We start from the raw sequence: 24511 nt of genomic DNA, 5'->3' as shown, positions 1-24511 counted from the left end.
GTCGCTGCCTCACAGCGCCAGAGACTCCAGGTTCGATCCCGACTACGGGCGCTGTCTGTACGGAGTTTGCACCTCCACCCACACTCCAAAGACGTACAGGTTTGTAGGTTAGTTGATTTTGATAAACATTGCAAATAGTCCCTAGTGTGTGTAGGATAGACAATAAAATGTAATGTTGTATGTGTCATTCCTAACTGCCACTGTATGTCGTGTTGTTACTTGCGGGCGGAGCACCAAGGCAAATTCCTTGTATGTGAATACTTGGCCAATAAACAAATTCATTCATTCATAGACAATAGACAGCAGGTTCAGGAGAAGGCCATTCGGCCCTCTGAACCTGCACCGCCATTCACTGTGATCATGGCTGATCATCCCCAATCAGTACCCCGTTCCTGCCTTCTCCCCATATCCCCTGACTCCGCTATCTTTAAGAGCCCTATCTAACTCTCTTGAAAGCATCCAGAGAATCGGCCTCCACTGCCCTCTGAGGCAGAGAATTCCACAGATTCATAACTCTCTGGGTGAAAACGTTTTTCCTCATCTCAGTCCTAAATGGCCTACCCCTTATTCTTAAACTGTTGGACCCCTGGTTCTCGACTCCCCCAACATGGGGAACATTGTTCATGCATCTAGCCTGTCCAATCCCTTAAGAATTTTATATTTTTTCTATAAGATGCCCTCTCATCCTTCTAAATTCCAGTGTATACAAGCCCAGTCGACCCATTCTTTCATCATATGACAGTCCCGCCATCCCGGGAAACTAACCTGGTGAACCTACGCTGCACTTCCCTCAATAGCAAGAACGTCCTTCCTCAAATTAGGAGACCAAAACTGCACACAATACTCTAGGTGTGTTCTCACCCGAGCCCTGTACAACTGCAGTGGTACCTCCTTGCTTCTAAACTCAAATTATCAAAGAGGAGGGTAAATAACAGAGTAACAGAGGCTTTAGGAGAATGGTGTACATGCAGGGATTGGTTCAGAATGGTTTTAGGATTTTTTTCGTATTTTAGTTTTCGGAGATACCACGCAGAAACAGGCCCATCGGCCCACCGAGTCCGCACTCCATATATATTACAAGAACAATACAGCAAATGCAGCACCGGAGACCCGGGTTCCATAGAAACATAGAAACATAGACTTAGAGAAGAGTGGGAACGGGACCTAATGATAAAAATCACGAAGGTTAAATGGGAAAAATACCTGATATATATTCACAAATGTTCAATTAATGTATGACATAATCTAATTCAATTTAAAATTGTACATGGATTATATTATTCAAAAACAAAATTGAACAAATATTATCCAAATATATCCGCCACTTGTGATAAATGTCTAGCCCAAAAGGCAACTATAACACACTCCTTAGTTTCCTGCATAAAAAATTTATAGATTTTGGAATGATATTTTTGAAATATTTACAAAATTATTCAAGACAAGAATGGAACCTAATACTGAAATGATTATATTTGGCGTAATGGAAGATGGGAATAAATTGAACACATCTCAAAATCTATTCCTTAACTATGGTTTAATAATAGCAAAAAAAATTAATACTTAAATTTTGGACGGGTACATCAATACCAACGCTTAAAATGTGGATTGCAAGTATGTTGGACACCGCTCATCTTGAGGAAATGCGATTCCTCCTAATGGATAAATCAGACCAATTCATAACGAGTTGGTCTCCATTCGTCGTTTTTTTTGGAATCATTTGGTGCAACACAATTGTAAAAAATAACTGTTTCAGGACTGGACGAGGGTTGGTCAAGACTATAAATAATGATCTCCTTTTCTTTTTTATTTTCTTTTCTTTTCTCTATTTTCTCTCTCAACTTTCTTCATTTACTCGTTTTCTTTCTTCACACACTATATATTTCACATCTTTCTATCCTTTACTATCTAACTTCTTTTTCTTATTCTAATCTTTTTTCAATGTAACAAAGAAAAAAAAGAAGTTGTACATAAAATGTATTATGAAAATATATATTAGGCACTTTGGTGCCATATGGCTGTACTTACTTCTAATAAAATAAAATATTAAAAAAAAAAAAAGAAACATAGAAAATAGGTGCAGGAGTAGGCCATTCGGCCCTTCGAGCCTGCACCGCCATTCAATGTGATCATGGCTGATCGTCCAACTCAGTATCGTGTACCTGCCTTCTCTCCATACCCCCTGATCCCTTTAGCCACAAGGGCCACATCTAACTCCCTCTTAAATATAGCCAATGAACTGTGGCCTCAACTACCTTCTGTGGCAGAGAGTTCCACAGATTCACCACTCTCTGTGTGAAAAAATGTTTTCCCCATCTCGTTCCTAAAAGATTTCCCCCTTATCCTTAAACTGTGTGACTCCTTGTTCTGGACTTCCCCAACATCGGGAACAATCTTCCTGCATCTAGCCTGTCCAACCCCTTAAGAATTTTGTAAGTTTCTATAAGATCCCCCTCTCAATCTTCGATCCCCACCACGAGTGCCGTCTGCACGGAGTTTGTACAGTCTACCCGCGACCTGTGTGGGTTTTCTCCGAGATCTCCGGTTTTCTCCCACACCCCAAAGACGTGCAGGTTTGTGGGTTAGTTGGCTTGGTAAATGTCAAAGTTGTCCCTAGTGGGTGTTAGTGTGCGGGGATCGCTGGTCGGCGCGGACCAGGTGGGCCGAAGGGCCTGTTTCCGCGCTGTATCTCCGAGCTAAACTGAACGAAACTTATATCGATGGAGGATCACTGCGTTAGCTACGAGTGCCCTCACAGACAGGCGCTAACGCAGCACGATTGGCTTGTTCATTATATATTAATCCGACTCCATATATAACAAACCATATAACAATTACAGCACGGAAACAGGCCATCTCGGCCCTACAAGTCCATGCCGAACAAATTTTTTTCCCCTTAGTCCCACCTGCCTGCACTCGTACCATAACCCTCCATTCCCTTCTCATCCATATGCCTATCCAATTTATTTTTAAATACCAATGAACCTGCCTCCACCACTTCCACTGGGAGCTCATTCCACACCGCCACCACTCTCTGCGTAAAGAGGTTCCCCCTCATGTTACCCCTAAACTTCTGTCCCTTAATTCTGAAGTCATGTCCTCTTGTTTGAATCTTCCCTATTCTCAAAGGGAAAAGCTGGTCCACATCAACTCTGTCTATCCCTCTCATCATTTTAAAGACCTCTATCAGGTCCCCCCTTAACCTTCTGCGCTCCAGAGAATAAAGACCTAACTTATTCAACCTATCTCTGTAACTTAGTTGTTGAAACCCAGGCAACATTCTAGTAAATCTCCTCTGTACTCTCTCTATTTTGTTGACATCCTTCCTATAATTTGGCGACCAAAATTGTACACCATACTCCAGATTTGGTCTCACCAATGCCATGTACAATTTTAACATTACATCCCAGCTTCTATACTCAATGCTCTGATTTATAAAGGCCAGCATACCAAAAGCTCATTGTCACAATTTGCAAAATTCGCTCTCCCTTCGACCCTCACTGTTTCTCAGCTCTGCACAGCTCCCCGCCCAATTAAGTGAACTCAGGAATAGAGACAAGAAGTGGGTAAATAATGACATGGTATTAACAAGGGCGCAAGAACTGGTCCTCGTGTGGAGATATCATTATCATTAGGAAGCAGACAGGTTTGGCAAGATGAGGGTTGTTAGCGCTCTGGTGTAAAAATGCCAACGCAGCCTTCGACAAGAGTCATCCCTTTGATATTGTCTTTAAATACCATGGAGATTTATGTGTTTAAGAAGGAACTGCAGATGCTGGAAAATCGAAGGTACACAAAAAAAGCTGGAGAAACTCAGCGGGTGCAGCAGCATCTAGATGCTGCTGCACCCGCTGAGTTTCTCCAGCTTTTTTTGCGTACCTATGGAGATTTAGGTGTTGGTTTCAGCAACAACAGAAGTGTTAGGCTGGCACCGTGTGGTGGAGTCTCTGCCTCACAGCGCTGGAGACCCGGGTCGGATCCTGACATCAAGCGCTGTCTGTACGGAATCTGTACTTCCCCCCCATGACCTGCGTGGGTTTTCTCCGGGCGCTCCGGTTTCCTCCCACACGCCAAAGACGTGCAGGTTTGTAGGTTAATTGGCTTCGGTAAAATTTGTAAATAGTCCTCAGTGTACGAGGTACGGGGATCGCTGGTCGGCACGGACTCGGTGGGCCGAAGGGCCTGTGTCCACACTGTATCTCTAAACCAAACTATACCGAGGTTAGTTTAACCTGGCATAGGGTCGCCAACTGGCCCGTATTAGCCGGGACATCCCGTATATTGGGCTAAATTGGTTTGCCCCGTACGGGACCGGCCTTGTCCCATATTTGACGGCTGCTACTCTGGTCGAGGGGGCTGTCGGGTCGTCCGGCCCCGCCTCACCCGTCCCGACGTAGTGCAGCCCGTGGAGTGCAGCAGCAGCACCTCGCCCATGGCCCCGTCGGTCGGCCGGCTCTATCTCTCTCCCCCTCCCCCTCTCTCTCTCTCTCTCTCTCTCGTTCTCTCTTGGAAGTTGAATGCAAACCATTTCTTCCCCCAGGTTTGATGTCCTTTGTTGGCAGGCAGCTTGGGCCTGATTTATCTGGAGTAAAGGCTGCAGACAGCGTTGGCTTTTCAGCGAGCGGCCATTCTCAGCGGGTGATGTAGCTGTGAATTATCAAATTCACATAGAAACATAGAAATTAGGTGCAGGAGTAGGCCATTCGGCCCTTCGAGCCTGCACCGCCATTCAATATGATCATGGCTGATCATCCAACTCAGTATCCCGTACCTGCCTTCTCTCCATACCCCCTGATCCCCTTAGCCACAAGGGCCACATCTAACTCCCTCTTAAATATAGCCAATGAACTGGCCTCAACTACCCTCTGTGGCAGAGAGTTCCAGAGATTCACCACTCTCTGCGTGAAAAAAGTTCTTCTCATCTCGGTTTTAAAGGATTTCCCCCTTATCCTTAAGCTGTGACCCCTTGTCCTGGACTTCCCCAACATCGGGAACAATCTTCCTGCATCTAGCCTGTCCAACCCCTTAAGGAAATTCACTGGTTTAATGGGCACAGAAGGGCAATTATCCTCCCCTCAAGCTTGTCAACACACGGGCATCTGGGGATCCAGGGGCGGCGCGGTGGCGCAGCGGTAGAGTCGCTGCCTCACAGCGCCAGAGACCCGGGTTCGATCCCGACTACGGGTGCTCTCTGTGCGGAGTTTGTACCTTCTCCCCGTGACCCGCGTGGGATTTCTCCGGGTGCTCCGGTTTCCTCCCACACTCCAAAGACGTGCAGGCTATAAGACGGATAAACGGACTTTGCCCCCTGCCAAAGTATCACGCACCAACCACCAACCTGGACACACTGCAGCAGAGCCACTGTCGTGCCGCTGCCGATCGGAACGCCTGTTGGTGTTTAGTAGAGAGTAGAGCATTTAATTTGTTCATGATGATATATGTATTTTTATTTCTATTTATTTTTTTACTGCACACTGAATGGACACTGGTTGAGCAATGTTTTTTTGTTTCCTCTGGGTGTGTGAGTACTCAGGAAAATGACAATAAAGATACACTATACTATACTATTTGCAGGTTAAATTGGCATTGGTAAGATTGTAAAGTGGTCCCTAGCCTGTGTGGGATGATGCTAGTGTGCGGGATGATCGCTGGTCGGCACGGGCTCGGTGGGCCGAAGGGCCTGTTTCCGCGCTGTATCTCTAGTTTAATGCCTAAACGCAAACCTTTCGAACAGCATGGAAATGGAATTGTAACACTCTACAGAGTTTTAATAAAGAGTTAAACACAAAGTGATGGGGTAACTCTGTGGGTCAGGCAGCATCTCTGGAGAACATAGATGGGCCACGTTACCAGTTGGGACATTTCTTCATACATAGAAACATAGACAATAGGTGCAGGAGTAGGCCATTCGGCCCTTCGAGCATGCACCGCCATTCAATATGATCATGGCTGATCATCCAACTCAGTATCCTGTACCTGCCTTCTCTCCATACCCCCTGATCCCTTTAGCCACAAGGGCCACATCTAACTCCCTCTTAAATATAGCCAATGAACTGTGGCCTCAACTATATTCTGTGGCAGCGAATTCCAGAGATTCACCACTCTCTGTGTAAAAAATGTTTTTCTCATCTCAGTCCTAAAAGATTTCCCCTTTATCCTTAAACTGTGTGACCCCTTGTTCTGGACTTCCCCAACATCGGGAACAATCTTCCTGGATCAAGCCTGTCCAACCCCTTAAGAATTTTGTAAGTTTCTATAAGATCCCCCCCTCAATCTTCTAAATTCTAGCGAGTACAAGCCGAGTCTATCTAGTCTTTCTTCATATGAAACTCCTGACATCCCAGGAATCAGTCTGGTGAACCTTCTCTGCACTCTTTCTATGGCAAGAATGTCTTTCCTCAGATTGGGAGACCAAAACCGTACGCAATACTCCAGGTGTGGTCTCACCAAGACCCTGTACAACTGCAGTAGAACCCAAAATGTCACCCAGAAATGTTGCCTGAACCGCTGAGTTACTCCAGCACTTTGTATATCTCTTTGAGAGAAACCAGCATCTGCATTTCCTTCTTATCACAGTTAAACACAGAACACTGAAACATTGGGATTATCTGCATTGTTTGTTTCAACCTCACCCTGGCTGCAAAATTGGTTTTGCAATAAGACATCGCCATCTCATGGAGAAACAAGGAACCGCAGATGCTAGATAATTCAGCAGTGGACACAAAGTGCGGGTGTAAAATGCCCCTGTCCCACTTAGGAAACCTGAACGGAAACCTCTGGAGACTTTGCGCCCCACCCAAGGTTTCAGTGCGGTTCCCGGAGGTTTTTGTCAGTCTCCCCACCTGCTGCCACTACCTGCAACCTCCGGCAACCACCTGCAACCTCCAGTTGAAAGGGTCAAGAACTTCAAATTCCTGGGCGTGCACATCTCTGAAGATCTTTCCTGGTCCGAGAAAACTGATGCAATTATCAAGAAAGCTCATCAGCGCTTCTACTTCCTGAGAAGATTACGGAGAGTCGGTTTGTCAAGGAGGACTCTCTCTAACTTCTACAGGTGCACAGTAGAGAGCATGCTGACCGGTTGCATCGTGGCTTGGTTCGGCAACTTGAGCGCCCTGGAGAGGAAAAGACTACAAAAAGTAGTAAACACTGCCCAGTCCATCATCGGCTCTGACCTTCCTTCCATCGAGGGGATTTATCACAGTCGCTGCCTCAAAAAGGTTGGCAGTATCATCAAAGACCCACACCATCCTGGCCACACACTCATCTCCCCGCTACCTTCAGGTAGAAGGTACAGGAGCCTGAAGACTGCAACGACCAGGTTCAGGAATAGCTACTTCCCCACAGCCATCAGGCTATTAAACTTGACTCGGACAAAACTCTGAACATTAATAACCCATTATCTGTTATTTGCACTTTATCAGTTTATTTATTCATGTGTGTATATATTTATATAATGGTATATGGACACACTGATCTGTTCTGTAGTAAATGCCTACTATGTTCTGTTGTGCTGAAGCAAAGCAAGAATTTCATTGTCCTATACAGGGACACGTGACAATAAACTCACTTGAACTTGAACTTGAACTTGGAACCGCACGGAAACCTTGGGTGGGGCGCAAAGTCTCCAGAGGTTTCCATTCAGGTTTCCTAAGTGGGACAAGGGCAAAACTCAGCAGGTCAGGCAGCATCTCTGGAGAACGTGTCTATTGTCTGTGGACAAATGTGCTGGAGAAACTCAGCGGGCGAGGCAGCATCTACGGAGCGAAGGAAATAGGCAACGTTTCAGGCCGAAACCCCTTCTTCAGACTGATGTGAGGGGGTGGGGGGGGGGGGGGGGGGGAAGAAGAAGGAAAGGAAGAGGTGGAGTATTGTGTCTAATGGGCCTGTTCCACTTGGCAATTCTGCTTGCATCATATCAGGGTCGGCAAAAGATTTTTGACCATTTCAAAATCCAGCTGCGATACAAAAAAAATGTTGCCACACTCGATAAAAAACATCGCCACGCCATACGTCATCACGCCACATCACGCCGCGTATTTTTCGGTGACCTGATACGTCAGTTCAAAATCTTTTGGCGACACTAATGTGCCGCTGAAATAATCGCCAAGTGGGACAGGCCCTTTAGTTTGCGGGATTCGCTGGTCGGCGCGGACCCGTTGGGCCGAAGGGCCTGTTTCCGCGCTGTATCTCGAAACTAAACTAAACTAAGCTCGAACTAATTTTGTTTTTGAAAAAGAATGGAAATCGAGGTTCATGCACCTCCTCACGGCTTCAAAGGACTAATCCATTTGATGCAATTATTCGAGTTTTCACACTTCACTGTACAGTGCAGAATTTAAATAGTTCCCTAAACTCACTCTACTTTGTACAAACGGTTATCGGCATTCCCCAATGCTGCATTCAGTCAGTGTATCCCGTTACACTCATCTCTGTGATGGATGAGAATAATTCTTCTTTGTAGCAGCCTGCCATGAATTTGAATTGGACTGGAATAGAACGCAGAACACGGAAACATGACTGAATACTGAGTATGTTATTACCACATGTGACAAGCCGCAGTGTCGTTCTTTGTCTCACACACGCAAGGTATGCAAAGAGTGGCCACCAAAAGGGCGCCGACACAAAGTTACATAGCGGGCGCAGGAAGGAACGGCAGATGCTGGGTTTAAACCGAAGGTCGACACAAAATGCTGGCGTAACTCAACGGGACAGGCAGCATCTCTGGAGAGAAGGAATGGGTGACGTTTCGGGTCGAGACCCTTCTTCAGACTGAGAGTCCGGGGAGAGGGAAACGAGAAATATAGAAACATAGAAAATAGGTGCAGGAGTAGAGGCCGTTTGACCTTTCGAGCCCGCACCGCCATTCAACATGATCATGGCTGATCATCCACAATCAGTACCCCGTTCCTACTTTCTCCCCATATCCCTTGATTCCATTAGCCCTAAGAGCTAAATCTAACTTGAAAACATCCAGTGAATAGGCCTCCATTGCCTTCTGTGGCAGAGAATCACACAGATTCACAACTCACAACATTTTTTTTTTTCTCATCTCAGTCCTAAATGGCCTACCCATCATTCTTAAACTGTGACTAATGTGCCGCAGAATCTTTAGATTCTGGAGTAGTTCCTGAAGATTGGCGGGTAGCAAACGTAACCCCACTTTTTAAGAAGGGAGGGAGAGAGAAAACGGGGAATTACAGACCAGTTAGCCTAACATCGGTAGTGGGGAAACTGCTAGAGTCAGTTATTAAAGATGGGATAGCAGCACATTTGGAAAGTGGTGAAATCATTGGACAAAGTCAGCATGGATTTACGAAAGGTAAATCATGTCTGACGAATCTTATAGAATTTTTCGAGGATGTAACTAGTAGTGTGGATAGGGGAGAACCAGTGGATGTGGTGTATCTGGACTTCCAGAAGGCTTTCAACAAGGTCCCACATAAGAGATTAGTATACAAACTTAAAGCACAAGGCATTGGGGGTTCAGTATTGATGTGGATAGAGAACTGGCTGGCAAACAGGAAGCAAAGAGTAGGAGTAAACGGGTCCTTTTCACAATGGCAGGCAGTGACTAGTGGGGTACCCTAAGGCTCAGTACTGGGACCCCAGCTATTTACAATATATATTAATGATCTGGATGAGGGAATTGAAGGCAATATCTCCAAGTTTGCGGATGACACTAAGCTGGGGGGCAGTGTTAGCTGTGAGGAGGATGCTAGGAGACTGCAGGGTGACTTGGATAGGCTGAGTGAGTGGGCAAATGTTTGGCAGATGCAGTATAATGTGGATAAATGTGAGGTTATCCATTTTGGTGGCAAAAAACAGGAAAGCAGACTATTATCTAAATGGTGGCCAATTGGGAAAGGGGGAGATGCAGCGAGACCTGGGTGTCATGGTACACCAGTCATTGAAGGTAGGCATGCAGGTGCAGCAGGCAGTAAAGAAAGTGAATGGTATGTTAGCTTTCATTGCAAAAGGATTTGAGTATAGGAGCAGAGAGGTTCTACTGCAGTTGTACAGGGTCTTGGTGAGACCACACCTGGAGTATTGCGTACAGTTTTGGTCTCCAAATCTGAGGAAGGACATTATTGCCATAGAGGGAGTGCAGAGACGGTTCACCAGACTGATTCCTGGGATGTCAGGACTGTCTTATGAAGAAAGACTGGATAGACTTGGTTTATACTCTCTAGAATTTAGAAGATTGAGAGGGGATCTTATAGAAACTTACAAAATTCTTAAGGGGACAGGCTAGATGAAGGAAGATTGTTCCCGATGTTGGGGAAGTCCAGGACAAGGGGTCACAGCTTAAGGATAAGGGGGAAATCCTTTAAAACCGAGATGAGAAGAACTTTTTTCACACAGAGAGTGGTGAATCTCTGGAACTCTCTGCCACAGAGGGTAGTTGAGGCCAGTTCATTGGCTATATTTAAGAAGGAGTTAGATGTGGCCCTTGTGGCTAAGGGGATCAGGGGGTATGGAGAGAAGGCAGGTACGGGATACTGAGTTGGATGATCAGCCATGATCATATTGAATGGCGGTGCAGGCTCGAAGGGCCGAATGGCCTACTCCTGCACCTAATTTCTATGTTTCTATGTCTATGTAGACTCTTGTACATCGGCAGGATCAAACGCAGACTGGGCGATCGTTCCGCGGACACCTTCGCTCAGCCCGCCTGAACCAACCTGATCTCCCGGTTGCCCGACAGTTCAATTCTCCTTCCCATTCCCACACCGACCTTCCTGTCCTGGGTCTCCTCCATTGTCGGAGTGAGGCTAAATGCAAATTGGAGGGCCAGCATCTCATATATCGCTTGGGCAGCTTACAGCCCAGTGGTATGAATATTGATTTCTCTCACTTCAGGTAGCCCCGGCATTCCCTCTCTCTCCATCCCTCCCCCACCCAAGTTGCACCAGCTTCTCGTTCTCACCCAACAATGGCCTGTTTCCTTTATCATTGTTATTATTTTTCACATCTTTCATTCACTGTTCTTTATCTCTCCACATCACCGTCTATATCTCTCGTTTACCTTCAGACCAGTCTCGACCCGAAACGTCACCCATTCGTTCTCTCTAGAGATGCTGCCTGATGGGTGAGTAATACCCCTGTCCCACGGTGCGAGTTCATTCCAAGAGCTCTCCCGAGTTAAAAAAAAAAATCAAACTCGTGGTAAGCACGGAGAATGAACGTAGCGGGTACATCGGAGCTCGGGGACGTCTCTTAGCGCTAACGGCAGGTACTCGGGAAGACTCGCTAATGGCAGGTAAGCGCGGGAAGACTCGTGAAGATTTTTCAACGTGATGAAAAATGTCCACGAGAGCCCCGAGTACCGACGAGCGGCCATTACCGTAAATCTCCGAGTTCGAATCAGGGCAAACTCGGGGAGAGCTCTTGGAATGAACTCGTACAGTGGGACAGGGGGTTTACTCCAGCTTTTTGTGTCTATCTTCGGTTTAAAGCAGCATCTGCAGTTCCTTCTTACACAGCGAAACTGGCATAACGACTAAGGTGGGGGAGGGATGGAGAGAGGAAGAAGAGAGGGGGGGGGGGGGGGGGGGGAGGGGATGCAAGGATTACTTGGAGTTAGAGAATTCCATATTCATTCGCTGGTCTGTGTAACAACAGTGAGGCTGTGGGAGTGTCAGGAACACTAGACACTACCAATAGAGACGGATAAACCGAGCCACAGTGACAACAAGAATTTGTCCAGTTCTGTGATAGAGGCAAAAAGTAAATGTTTTTTTACACTTCATTGTTGACTCCTGCAGGCTAAAACCTGCCCAGATGGAAGATAAGTTATCCTGCCACAACCTTACATTGACCCCGAGTTTAGAAGGATGAGACATATACTGTTTTTAAGGGTTTGGACACACTAGAGGCAGGAAACATGTTCCCGATGTTGGGGGAGTCCAGAACCAGTGGGCACAGTTTAAGAATAAGGGGTAAGCCATTTAGAGTGGAGATGAGGAAACATTTTTTCACATTGAGAGTGGTCAGTCTGTGGAATTCTCTGCCTCAGAGGACGGTGGAGGCGGGTTCTCTGGATGCTTTCAAGAGAGAGCGAGATAGGGCTCTTAAAGATAGCGGAGTCAGGGGATATGGGGAGATGGCAGGAACGGGGTACTGATTGTGGATGGTAGACAAAAATGCTGGAGAAACTCAGCGGGTGAGGCAGCATCTATGGAGCGAAGGAAATAGGCAACGTTTCGGGCCGAAACCCGGAAGGGTTTCGGCCCGAAACGTTGCCTATTTCCAGAAGGGTTTCGGCCCGAAAAGTTGCCAATTTCCTTTGCTCCATAGATGCTGCTGCACCCGCTGAGTTTCTCCAGCATCTATGGAGCGAAGGAAATAGACAACGTTTCGGGCCGAAACCCTTCTTCAGATTGTGGATGATCAGCCATGATCACATTGAATGGCTCGAAGGACTGAATGGCCTCCTAGCACCTACTGTCTATTGAGTTACTCCAGCTTTTTTGTGCCCATCCAGCTTTTGATTAGTTTTTTTTAAGAAGGAACTGCAGATGCTGGAAAATCGAAGGTAGGCAAAAGTGCTGGAGAAACTCAGCGGGTGCAACAAGGAAGCGTTGCCTATTTCCTTCGCTCCATAGATGCTGCTGCACCCGCTGAGTTTCTCCAGCACTTTTGTCTACCAACGTTTGATAGTGTCTGCTCTCCGCGGCGTGGTCTATGTGTGTGTGTTAGTTTCAGCGACGCGCTACAACCTTTGATACATTTCAGCTGATACATTACATGTTGCAAGTTGCGCGGCGGCAGTGGGGAGCGGAGTGTGGGTCTGTCGCCGAGAGACTATCTTCCCCCCCTTGTCCCATGGCTTCTCGACTCCCTCTGCGAGTCTACTACGACCTGCTATCCCAGCCCTGCAGGGCCGTCCTTCTGTTCCTCAAATGCACCGGCATCCCTCACGTCGAGAAGCCGGTCGCTCTGCGGAATGGTGAGCAATTTTTTTACCGGGCCCCTTGTTTGCCCCGGTGCTATTACTAATTCGCAGTTTGACACCTTGCACTTTCTCCCCCCTTTAGTGTAGAGAGAGAGACACACACAGCGCGGAAACAGGCCCACCGACCAGAGATCACCCCGCACACCAACACTATCCTACACACACACACACACACACTAGGGACAGTTTTACAGGAGAAACTCAGCGGGTGCAGCAGCATCTCTGGAGCGAAGGGTGTGGGGATCCCTGGTCGGTACGGACTCGGTGGGCCGAAGGGCCTGTTTCCTTCGCCCCATAGATGCTGCTGCACCCGCTGAGTTTCTCCAGCATTTTTGTCTACCTTCGATTTTCCAGCATCTGCACAGTTCCTTCTTGAACACGGGGCCAGTTTTACATATGCGCCAAGTCAATGAACCTACAAACCTGTACGTATTGTGGGAGAAAAGCGGACACCTCGGAGATAACTCAAGCAGGTCAACCTTACAAACTCCATACAGGCAGCATCGAGTTCGTGGTCAGGATCGAACCTGGGCCTCCGGCGCTGTGAGGCAGCAACTCCACCGCTGCGCCACCGTGCCGCCCCCTAAATCTTTGCTTGTTCATTTGCACTCTTCAGAATGAGGGGGGAGAGAGGAGGGAGGGAGGGGGGGAGAGAGAGAGGGAGAGAGAGAGGAGGGGGGGGAGAGAGAGAGGAGGGAGAGAGGGAGAGGAGAGAGAGAGGAGAGAGGAGGAGAGAGAGGGGGAGAGAGAGAGGGAGGGGGGGGAGAGAGAGAGGGAGGGGGGAGGGGGGAGGGAGGAGGGAGAGGGGGAGAGAGAGGAGAGGGGGAGAGGGAGGGGGGGGGAGGGGAGGGGGGGGAGGGAGGGAGGAGAGAGGGGGGGGGGGGGGGGGGGGGGGAGGGGGGGGGGGGGGGGGGAGGGAGGGGGGGGGGAGGGAGGGGGAGAGGGAGAGAGAGGAGGGGAGAGGAGGGGAGGGGGGAGAGAGAGAGAGAGGGGGGGGGAGAGAGAGACGGGGAGAGGAGAGAGAGGAGAGGCGAGAAGGGGGGAGAGGGAGGGAGAGAGGGGGGAGAGAGGAGGGGGGGAGGGGGGGGGGGGAGGGGGGGGGGGGAGGGGGGCGGGTCGAGACCCGGACTATCAGACTTGCAGAGAGGGGAAAGGGGAGGAGAACGAGAGAACAGAACCAGAGAGCGAGACAACATGGAAATATGTAGGAAGGAACTGCAGATGCTGGTTTAAACCGAAGATGCTGCCCGTCCCGCTGAGTTACTCCAGATTTTTGTGTCTATGTACTGCATGGAAACAGGCCCTTCAGCCCATATCGTCTGTCTTCAGCAGAAAGACTATACGTGAGGCGTAGACAGAGTGGATGTGGAGAGAATGTTTCCACTGGTGGGAGAGTCTAGGACCAGAGGTCACAACCTCACAATTAAAGGGCGCTCTTTTATTTATTGCCATAGAGGGAGTGCAGAGACGGTTCACCAGACTGATTCCTGGGATGTCAGGACTGTCTTATGAAGAAAGACTGGATAGACTTGGTTTATACTCTCTAGAATTTAGAAGATTGAGAGGGGATCTTATAGAAACTTACAAAATTCTTAAGGGGTTGGACAGGCTAGATGCAGGAAGATTGTTCCCGATGTTAGGGAAGTCCAGGACAAGGGGTCACAGCTTAAGGATAAAGGGGAAATCCTTTAAAACCGAGATGAGAAGAACTTTTTTCACGCAGAGAGTGGTGAATCTCTGGAACTCTCTGCCACAGAGGGTAGTTGAGGCCACTTCATTGGCTATATTTAAGAGGGAGTTAGATGTGGCCCTTGTGGCTAAGGGGATCAGGGGGTATGGAGAGAAGGCAGGTACGGGATACTGAGTTGGATGATCAGCCATGATCATATTGAATGGCGGTGCAGGCTCGAAGGGCCGAATGGCCTACTCCTGCACCTAATTTCTATGTTTCTATGTTTCTTTTAGAAAGGAGGCGAGGAGGAAGTTCTTTAGTCAGAGGGTGGTGAATCTGTGGAATCTGTGGAGCTGTGGAGGCCAAGTCAGTGGATATTTTTAAGGCCGAGTTTGACAAATTCTTGATTAGAACAGGTGTCGAGGGTTATGAGGAGAATGGGATTTCAGAGATCATCCATGATTGATTGGCGGAGTAGACTCGATGGGCCGAAGGGCCTAATTCTACTCCTATAACTTGTGAGTGAGGCATCCGATCTCTGACTTCATCGGGCCGATCAGCAGGTCGAATTTGTCCCCTGCAGCCTGGGCTGTGGAACTCCGGCCTGGCCAGAGCTGACTTCCGTGGCCGATTTTTCGGGTCTCCACAGATGCTGCCTGACCCGCTGAGTTCTTAGGGTCACAGAGTGATACAGGGCGGAAACGGGCCTTAGGGCCCAAACTTGTCCACACCGGCCAACATGTCCCAGCTACACTAGTCCCGTCCCGTCCCGTCCCCGTCCCCACCCCATAAACCTACGCCCTCTGGTTCTCGATTCCCCTACTCTGGGCAAAAGACTCTGTGAATTTACCCCCATGTGTTTGTTTAACTTGACCAGGTGAGCAAACTAGTGTGGAGTTTACCAAACTGAATCCGATGCAGAAAGTACCAGTGATTGTGGACAATGGGTTTGTTCTGACAGAGAGGTGAGTTTCCATTTGCATCTTTCATTCATTTGCAGTCAAAGTCAAGTCTCCGTTGGTGTTCCCAATTGCCGGTTCCATGGAGCCTGACCTGGGGTGCTGTCTGTGCGGAGTTTGCACGTTATGCTTGTGACCTCGTGTGTCTTTCTCCCCCCTTCATCTTTCTCCCCCCTCAAATCAATGTCCTCTGGTTCTCGATTCCCCTTACTCTGGACAAGGGTCTCGGGGGTGCCGGTCTCATAAATGATAGGAGCGGAATTTGGCCATTCGGCCCATCAAGTCTACTGTACTCGCGGCCGATCTATCTTTCGCTGGGTCTCTCTAAGCGAAACGTGAAAATGTAGGACAGGCACAACGTGCAGTGAGAATAAGGAGGCGACACAGTGGGGCAGCGGTAGAGTTGCTGCCTCACAGCACCACAGACCTGGGTTCAATCCTGACTACGGGTGCCGTCTGTATAGAGTCTGTACGTTCTCCCAGGGACCGCATGGGTTTTCTCCGGGTGCTCTGGTTTTCTCCCGCACTCCCCAGGTTTGTAGGTTAATTGACTTTGGTATTAAAAAAAAAAGCAAATTGGCCCCAGTGTGTAGGATAGTGTTAGTGGACAAGTTGATCGCTGATCGGCACAGAGTCGGTGGGCCGAAGGGCCTCGTTTCCACGCTGTGTCTCCAAACTAAACTATATATTCGATAAAAGACAAAGTCTTCCAGCGTGGAAACAGGCCCTTCGGCCCAACTCACCCACTGACCAACTCACCCTCACTGACCCCTCTACACCAGTCCCACCTACCTGCTTCTGGCCCATGTCCCACCAATCCGAGTCCTATCCATGTACCTGTCTAAATGTTTCTTAAGTGTTGCGATGGTCCCTACCCCAACTACCTTCTCCGGCAACTGGTTCCATACACCCACCGCCCTTTGCGTGGAAAAAGTCACCCCTCGGGTTCCCTGTTAAATCTTTCGCCCCTCACCTAAAACCCATGCCCTCTGGTTCTCGAGTCCCTTACTCTGGGCAAGAGACTCTGTGCGTCTCCCCGATCTATTCCTCCCGTGATTTGTACACAATACAAAAGTAAAATGACACGATATATTTACATGGACATCGGAGTAGATGTGGTCTTGTTGATAGGGTCCAGATTAAATGCAGTAAGAAACCTCTCTTTCCTTCACTGGACGCAAGACATAAGGTCGTAGGTGATAGGAGTAGAATTAGGCCATTCGGCCCATCAAGTCTACTCCGCCATTCAATCATGGCTGATCTATCACTCCCTCCTAACCCCATTCTCCTGCTTTCTCCCCATAACCCGACAACCATTCTAATCAACAATCTATCTCTGCCATAAAAATATCCATTGACTTGGCCTCCACGGCCTTCTGCAGCAATAAATTCCACACATTTTCCACCCTCCGACCAAATAAATCTCACCTCATCGCCTTCGGAAAAGAATGTCCTTTAATTCTGAGGCTGTGACCTCTAGTCCTAGACTCTCCCACTAGTGGAAACATCCTCTACACGTCCACTCTATCCGAGCCTTTCACTATTCTGTACGTTTCAGTGAGGTTCTTCTAAACTCCAGCGAGTACAGGCCCAGTGCCGACAAACGCTCATCATAGGTTAACTCACTCATTCCTGGGATCATTTCCTTCCACGGATTATGGTGCTCACAATGTCATTTCCTGAGTATTCGCATACCCAGAGGAAACCAAAAAACGTTGCTCAACCAGTTATTCTCTGCCTCCGAGGGTGGTGGAGGCAGGTTCTCTGGATGCTTTCAAGAGAGAGCTAGATAGGGCTCTTAAAAATAGCGGAGTCAGGGGATATGGGGAGAAGGCAGGAACGGGGTACTGATTGGGGATGATCAGCCATGATCAAATTGAATGGCGGTGCTGGCTCGAAGGGCCGAATGGCCTCCTCCTGCACCTATTGTCTATTTGTCTTATAGAGCCTCAGCATTACATCCCTGTGTTTTTGTGTACACAAGCCATCTTGAAATAAATGCTGGCAGTGAGTGAGGATTTTTGTTTGCAGTGTGGCTATCTTGAAGTACCTGGCGACTAAGTACGATGTCCCTCAATTCTGGTACCCGCCTGACCTACATCAGCGGGCAAAGGTTGACGAGTACATGGCCTGGCAGCATGCCAACGTGAGATTCCACGCAGCCAAAGTCTTCATCCTGGAGGTCTGTATTAAAATAGCAAGATGACTTTCATTTGTACGGCAACCTTTCCTTCATTTATACGACCCGCAGGCACACCAAGGTGACGGGACTTTTATTTTTTTAAAGAGAAATTCATCGCGGAAACAGGCCCTTCGGCCCACCGAGTGTGTACACACACGCACACACCGTACAAATTCCGTACAGACAGCACCCGTAGTCTCCAGCGCTGTCAGGCAGCAACTGTACTGTTGCGCCGGATCTTATTGAAACATATGACATTATTAAGGGTTTGGACACGCTAGAGGCAGGAAACATGTTCCCGATGTTGGGGGAGTCCAGAACCAGGGGCCACACACAGTTTAAGAAAAAGGGGTTGCCATTTAGAACAGAGATGAGGAAACACTTTTTCACTCAAGACAGTGGTGAGTCTGTGGAATTCTCTGCCCCAGAGGGCGGTGGAGGCCGGTTCCCTGGATGCTTTCAAGAGAGAGCTAGATAGGGCTCTTAAAGATAGCAATGTCAGGGGATATGGGGAGAAGGCAGGAACGGGGTACTGATTGGGGATGATCAGTCATGATCACATTGATGGCGGTGATGGCTCGAAGGGCCGAATGGCCTACTCCTGCACTTATTGTCTCTCTCCATCGCCGTCTATTTCTCCAGTTTCCCTTCCCCGTGACTCTCAGTCTGGTGAAAGGGTCTCGACCCGAAACGTCACCCATTCCCTCTCTCCAGAGATGCCGCCTGCCCCGCTGAGTTACTCCAGCGTTTTCTGTCTTATCTCCGGTTTAAACCAGCACCTGCAGTTCCTTCCTGTACATGGAGCTGGGACTCGAATGGGGCCCAAGGGGCTACACTGTGACTCGCGGGGGAAAAAAAAAAAAAAAAAAAAAAAAAAAAAAAAAAAAAAAAAAAATCGCATCGACTTTTTGTAACTTTTCTTTTTGCGTAACATTGTCGTGCAGGTTCTGATGCCCAACATGTCCGGACAGCCGGTGGATAAGGACAAGTTGGACAAGGCCCTGGGGGAGTTAAGCGTCACCCTGGATAAATTGGAATGCATGTATCTGAAGAACCAGCCGTTCCTTTGCGGTGAGGAGATCACGCTGGGAGATATATTGGCCATCTGCGAACTGATGCAGGTATGGTGTTTACATACAGGTTATCGAGTGATAACAGCGTTGAAACAGGCTCCCCTCTGGCCCAGCTTGCCCACACCGGCCAACACGTCCCAGCTACTCTAGTCCCACCTGCCTGCGTTTGGTCCATATCCCGACCAAACTCGTCCCATCCAAGTGTTTAAGAAGGAACTGCGGATGCTGGAGAATCGAAGGTTGACAAAAATGCTGGAGAAACTCAGCGGGTGCAGCAGCATCTATGGAGCGAAGGAAATGGGCAACGTTTCGGGTAGTTTACACCCCAGCAGTACGAACATTGACTTCTCCAATTACAGGTAGTCCTTGCTTTCTCCCTCCTTCCGCTCCCCTTCCCAGCTCCCCCACTGTCTGTGCCTCTTACTTCCTTCTTTCCGCACCTCCTCATCAGTCTGAAGAAGGGTCTTGACCCGAAAGGTCACCCATTCCTTCGCTCCATAGATGCTGCTGCACCCGCTGAGTTTCTCCAGCATTTTTGTCCTATCCATGTACCTGTTTTAACTGTTTCTTAAATGTTGGGATAGTCCCAGCCTCAACTACCTCCTCTGGCAGCTCATTCCATACACCCAGAACCCTTTGTGTGAAAAAAGTTACCCCTCGGGTTCATATTAAATCTTTTCCCTTTCACCTTGAACCCATGTCCTCTGGTCCTCGATTCCCCCACTCTGGGCAAGAGACTCTGTGCATCTACTGGTCCACCACCAATTTGCCAGCACCCTTGGATCTTGTAGGTTAATTGGCATGGTATCATTGTAAATTGTACCTGGTGTCATAAGGTCATGTGATAGGAGAAGAAATAGGCCATTCGGCCCATCAACTACACCATTCAATCATGTCTAACTCTGATCCATCTCTCCCTCCTAACCCCATTCTACTGCCTTCTCCCCATAACCTCTGTCACCCGCACTAATCAAAAATCCATCTATCTCTGCCTTAAAAACATCCACCGACTTGGCCTCCACAGCCGTCTGTGGCAAAGAATTCCACAGATTCACCACCCTCCGACTAAAGAAATTCCTCCTCATCTCCTCACCTCGGTCCCCGTTTCGGGTCGAGACCCTTCAATCTCAATTCCGGAAGGGCCTCGACCCCAGAAACGTCACCTATTCCTTCGCTCCGTAGATGCTGCCTCACCCGCTGATTTTCTCCAGCATTTTTGTCTACCTTGGCTAATAAAGTAAGCATGAGTAAAGTTGTACCGTATCGCAAAAAGCACCGTCGACTGAAGACGTGACACTTTTAACAATCTGTGCGCATTGTGCTTTAAATCCAGCCTCTGGGAGCAAATCGTGACATCCTGAAAGACCGGCCAAAGCTGGTCGCTTGGAAGGACAGAGTGAAGACATTCGTCGGCCAGCCCTTTGACGAGGTGCATTCTTTCGTTTACAAACTGAGGGATAAAGCCAAACTTTAAAACCAAATCACCTCGAAAACCCGGCCAATTTTGCCTGGACTCCTGTGCTACTAATCCTTTGCTTTGAAAATACGTGCCTTATTAAAATCAGTTACACGAGTCAAATGTACCAGCATATTATTATTTAGTAGCGTTAAGCAGCCTGTTTCAGCAAACTTGGTGCGCTGGTCACCCAGTTACAATTAACTCTTAATGCCCCTACCCCACTTAGGAAACCTGAAAGGAAACCTCTGGAGACTTTGCACCCCACCCAAGGTTTCCGTGCGGTTCCCGGAGGTTACAGGTATTGGCAGCAGGTAGGGAGACTGACAAAAATCTCCGGGAACTGCACAGAAACCTTGGGTGGGGCGCAAAGACTCCAGAGGTTTCCGTTCAGGTTTCTTAAGTGGGACAGTGGCATTACAGAAGACATGGTGAAGACTGGCCCCAGCTGTAACCGTTTGTAAAAGGAACCATAATAACTATTTTTAATTGGTTTAAATACATTAGTTTGATTTTAATTGCTCAGCCACTGGCATTTTGCGAGGGTTCCTGCCTCATGTTTACTTTAAACAATCTCCTTTACTCCATCACTGAATTTCCAAGGACAGAAAATAGACAATAGGTGCAGGAGTAGGCCATTCGGCCCTACAAACCAGCACCGCCATTCAATGTAATCATGGCTGATCATCCCCACTCAGTACCCCGTTTCTGCCTTCTCCCCATATCCCCCGACTCCGCTATTATTAAGAGCCCTATCTAGCTCTCTCTTGAAAGCATCCAGAGAACCGGCCTCCAAGGAAGAGAATTCCACAGACTCACAACTCTGTGAGAAAAAGTAAACCCATGTTATAACAGACAATAGGGGGGAGGAGAATGGCGTCTGCTGTTGCTGGTTGTCCGCTATAACAGAGCAAGGGATTATCATTGTATAGGTCGTTGTCATCATCATCATTGTTGAAGACATCAAGGGGCACGGTGCCTTACAATGCCGTGTACGACAGTGATCGCAACCTCTACTGAAGTGTGGACGGCCGTTGGCTCGCTAGGAGCTCATCCGCCCTTTGACAGGTCTTGTTTCTGGTCCTGCTGGGGGTCCATAGCCCCCACTCCTGAAGTGGGGGAGACAGTTTAGTTGCCGACTATCCGACCATGGAGCAGGTAGCACGGGATTACATGGTACCCATGGGAACTCCCTCCCCCCCGACCTGACCGAAACAAACAACTGCAGGTGCTGGGTGATACACAAATGGATGCAGAGTGCTGGAGTAACTCAGCGGGTCAGGCAGCATCACTGGAGAACATGAATAGATGACGTTTTGGGTCGGGATAAAAGATAAAAGATCATTGGGTCCTCCCATAGATTTCAGACTATTGTCCTTTAAAACCTTTTTTTTTTTTTTTTGTTTTTTAAAGTGGGGCTATACTGGATATGCCAAGTTGAGGGACAAGAAGTGACATATCTGGCCCCATAGGTGTGCTTTTGTGGCGCTTCTGATAGGAGCTGCTGCCTCACAGCGCCAGAGACCCAGGATCGAAACCCGACCTCGGGTGCTGTCTGTGCGGAGTTTGCATGCTATCCCCGTGACCGCCTGGGTTTCCTCCAGGAGATCCGGTTTCCTCCCAAATCCGTAGGACGTGCGGGTTTGTCGGTCAGTTAGCCTCTAAAATGGCCCCTAGTGTGTAGCAGGTGGATGAGAAAGTGGGATAACATAGAACTAGATCGATAGATAGCGTGGTCTCAGTGGGCCAAAGGGCCTGTTTCCATCATGTGTCTTTAGATGTCAACTTAAAAGGCCAGAGCAGAACAGATTCCCCCCCCCCGCATCGGCTGAGCTCCCAACCTGTACGACTGATTTGTTGCATCTGAGTATTAAGGCAAGCATACCATGCATTGAGTCACTGTGTTAGAAGCAACAGCAATATTTGCAATTGGATTGAGAGACAATGAATCCCCCACCATTGTGCCCAGAGAGAATTACCAGGAGGCAACAATAAAACCTTCGACACTTTAACAAAAATTTTATTTTGCCCAAAGACAATACAATCTCTTGATTTGTACAAAATTTGCAATAGCTTTGCATTATAAAACAACCTTTCAGGTAAGCAATCTTCTGCAAGTGCAACCTAAAAGGCATAAAACACCAACGGTAGTTAGAAGCACTCCTTACTTGTCAATTAGGATTCGACAAAGCAAGATCGTGAGGTTGTGGTGGCTGGAATTACTTTCATTCAAATGATTCACTGCAGCTTGGAACACAATGTACTGGGAGTCGGCATGTCATTTTAAGCAACGCTTGGATCCAAATCATCCAATACCTTCTGCCATGAGATGCTTGTGTAAATGGGCCCCACGGACAATCCTCATACAATTACGCTAAAAGTTGACTTGCTTCACCCAATTTGGTTTCAGTGTATCAATCTTGTTGGTGGTATCCCTGTTATCGCAGCTCACTTCTACAGTTTAAGCAAATTAGACACATCTTCTTCAACACTGATTGTGGATAGTACCGATTGGAAAAAGGAACGTGTAGGAAGGAACTGCAGATGCTGGTTTAAACCGAAGATGGACACAAAAAGCTGGAGTAACTCAGCTGGTACGGGCAGCATCGCTGGAGAAAAGGAATAGGTGACGTTTCGGGTCGGGACCCTTCCTCAGACTCTGGAAGGAATCACATTGCCACATCTCAGACTCCAAGGAAGGGTCTCGACTCAAAACGTCACCCGTTCCTTTTCTCCAGAGGTGCTACCTGACCCGCTGAGTTACTCCAGATTTTTGTGTCCATCTTCGGAGAAAGGAACGGTGGATGGATTCTTTATCCATCCGAGACAGTGGCAGCTGGAAGGCCAGCGAGCCGTTACCAGCTTTTAAATCAGAGTAAAACTGGAAAGGCAGCGAGGTTTGAGGGGATACATTAGACGTGAACACACGTTTTTCCAAAATGGAGGACAAAAATGCAAGAAGTTTACATTTTCAGTTCGCGCTAACTCGCTCCGGATTTGCCACCTTGATTCATCATCACGCTGGGATGACAAGGAAACAGATAAGAGCACACGCCAAACTACCCCGACTTAAAAAAAAAAAAAATAAACCAACACTCAGTTCATCAGCAAAACCACACAGCAAAACGAAAAGTCACATTGATGGTTCCAAAAAACAATAAAATGCCCAAATTAAATGGAACGCAAAAAAAACGGCAAGTTTGAACTTCCAAAAGTAGTTTAACTACAACAGAAAGAGGAATCACAAAACTGAATAACAAAAAAAAACCACAAAGCTCATAAATGCATAGTGCTTGGAATGTATTGGTGCAGATATTAAATATCCCTGATAACGTCCGCAGTATTACTTAGTCGGCACCAAAGCAAACGAGAACATTTTGGACACAGACACGGTATCCAAACAAAAAGAGTGCCACGCACGATAACACAGCAGGTGGAAATCCCAACGGCACTTCTCAGATACGTACAGTGAATATTCGCAAAGCTGCCCCTGAGATTAGGTTTCAGTCATACTGCATGTGCGTCATTTTCAAAAATCAACTTTTAACATAGATTGTCCTTGGTTCTCTGCCAGCTTACAATGCAGATTTACGGGTAGAGCCATCAAATAACACACGCCACTTAAATCAGAAGGACCAGCAAACCAAAAAAAAAATGATGTTCAAAAATCATTGCCGATTAATGCAAACTTGAACAGAAAGCTTTGCAACCAGCCTAACACGATGCATTACCATCAGTTACAATCAAAGGGTGAGTGAACGAACACACACACACACACACACACAAAGCTATGGGTATACATCATGGATACAAAAAAGGTATGAGAATCAAAAGCTTTGAGGAGATCTGCTATTCCATTTGGAAGGTCCTAGTGCAAGGGGAGTTTTGCTTTTTTCAGAGAAGCAGACCCTTTGGTCCACCGAGTCCGCGCTGGCCAGGGATCCCCTGCACATTAACACTATCCTGCACATATTCACATTTATACCAACCCAATTAATCTACAAACATTTACGTCTTTTGGAGTGTGGGAGGAAACCGGAGATAACCCACACAGGTCACGGGGGGAGAACGTACAAACTCCGTACAGACAGCACCCGGGACTCTGGCGCTGTAAAGCAGCAACTCTACCACTGTGCCACACATTCAATCAATCTGTCACAGCGCCTACAATGATTGCACAAGTTTATCTCGTTTGGCACACACGCGCTTGATAC

General features: G+C 47.8%; 1 protein-coding gene across 1 annotated transcript; it reads left to right on the top strand.

Moving 5' to 3' along the window:
• Window positions 1-12668: 12668 nt before the first annotated feature.
• On the top strand, window positions 12669-20414 carry gstt2 (glutathione S-transferase theta 2). The gene is made up of 5 exons (XM_055655401.1): window positions 12669-12949; window positions 15505-15592; window positions 17618-17768; window positions 18713-18889; window positions 20175-20414. The coding sequence occupies exons 1-5, from the start codon at window positions 12748-12750 to the stop codon at window positions 20313-20315; spliced, it is 759 nt and encodes a 252-aa protein (XP_055511376.1). The 5' UTR covers window positions 12669-12747; the 3' UTR covers window positions 20316-20414.
• Window positions 20415-24511: the final 4097 nt, after the last annotated feature.

Source organism: Leucoraja erinacea, chromosome 25, assembly GCF_028641065.1.
Source record: "Leucoraja erinacea ecotype New England chromosome 25, Leri_hhj_1, whole genome shotgun sequence".
Taxonomy (NCBI): domain Eukaryota; kingdom Metazoa; phylum Chordata; class Chondrichthyes; order Rajiformes; family Rajidae; genus Leucoraja; species Leucoraja erinaceus.
Note: the sequence above shows the minus strand (reverse complement) of the source record. Positions and strands in the feature narration are given on the sequence as shown.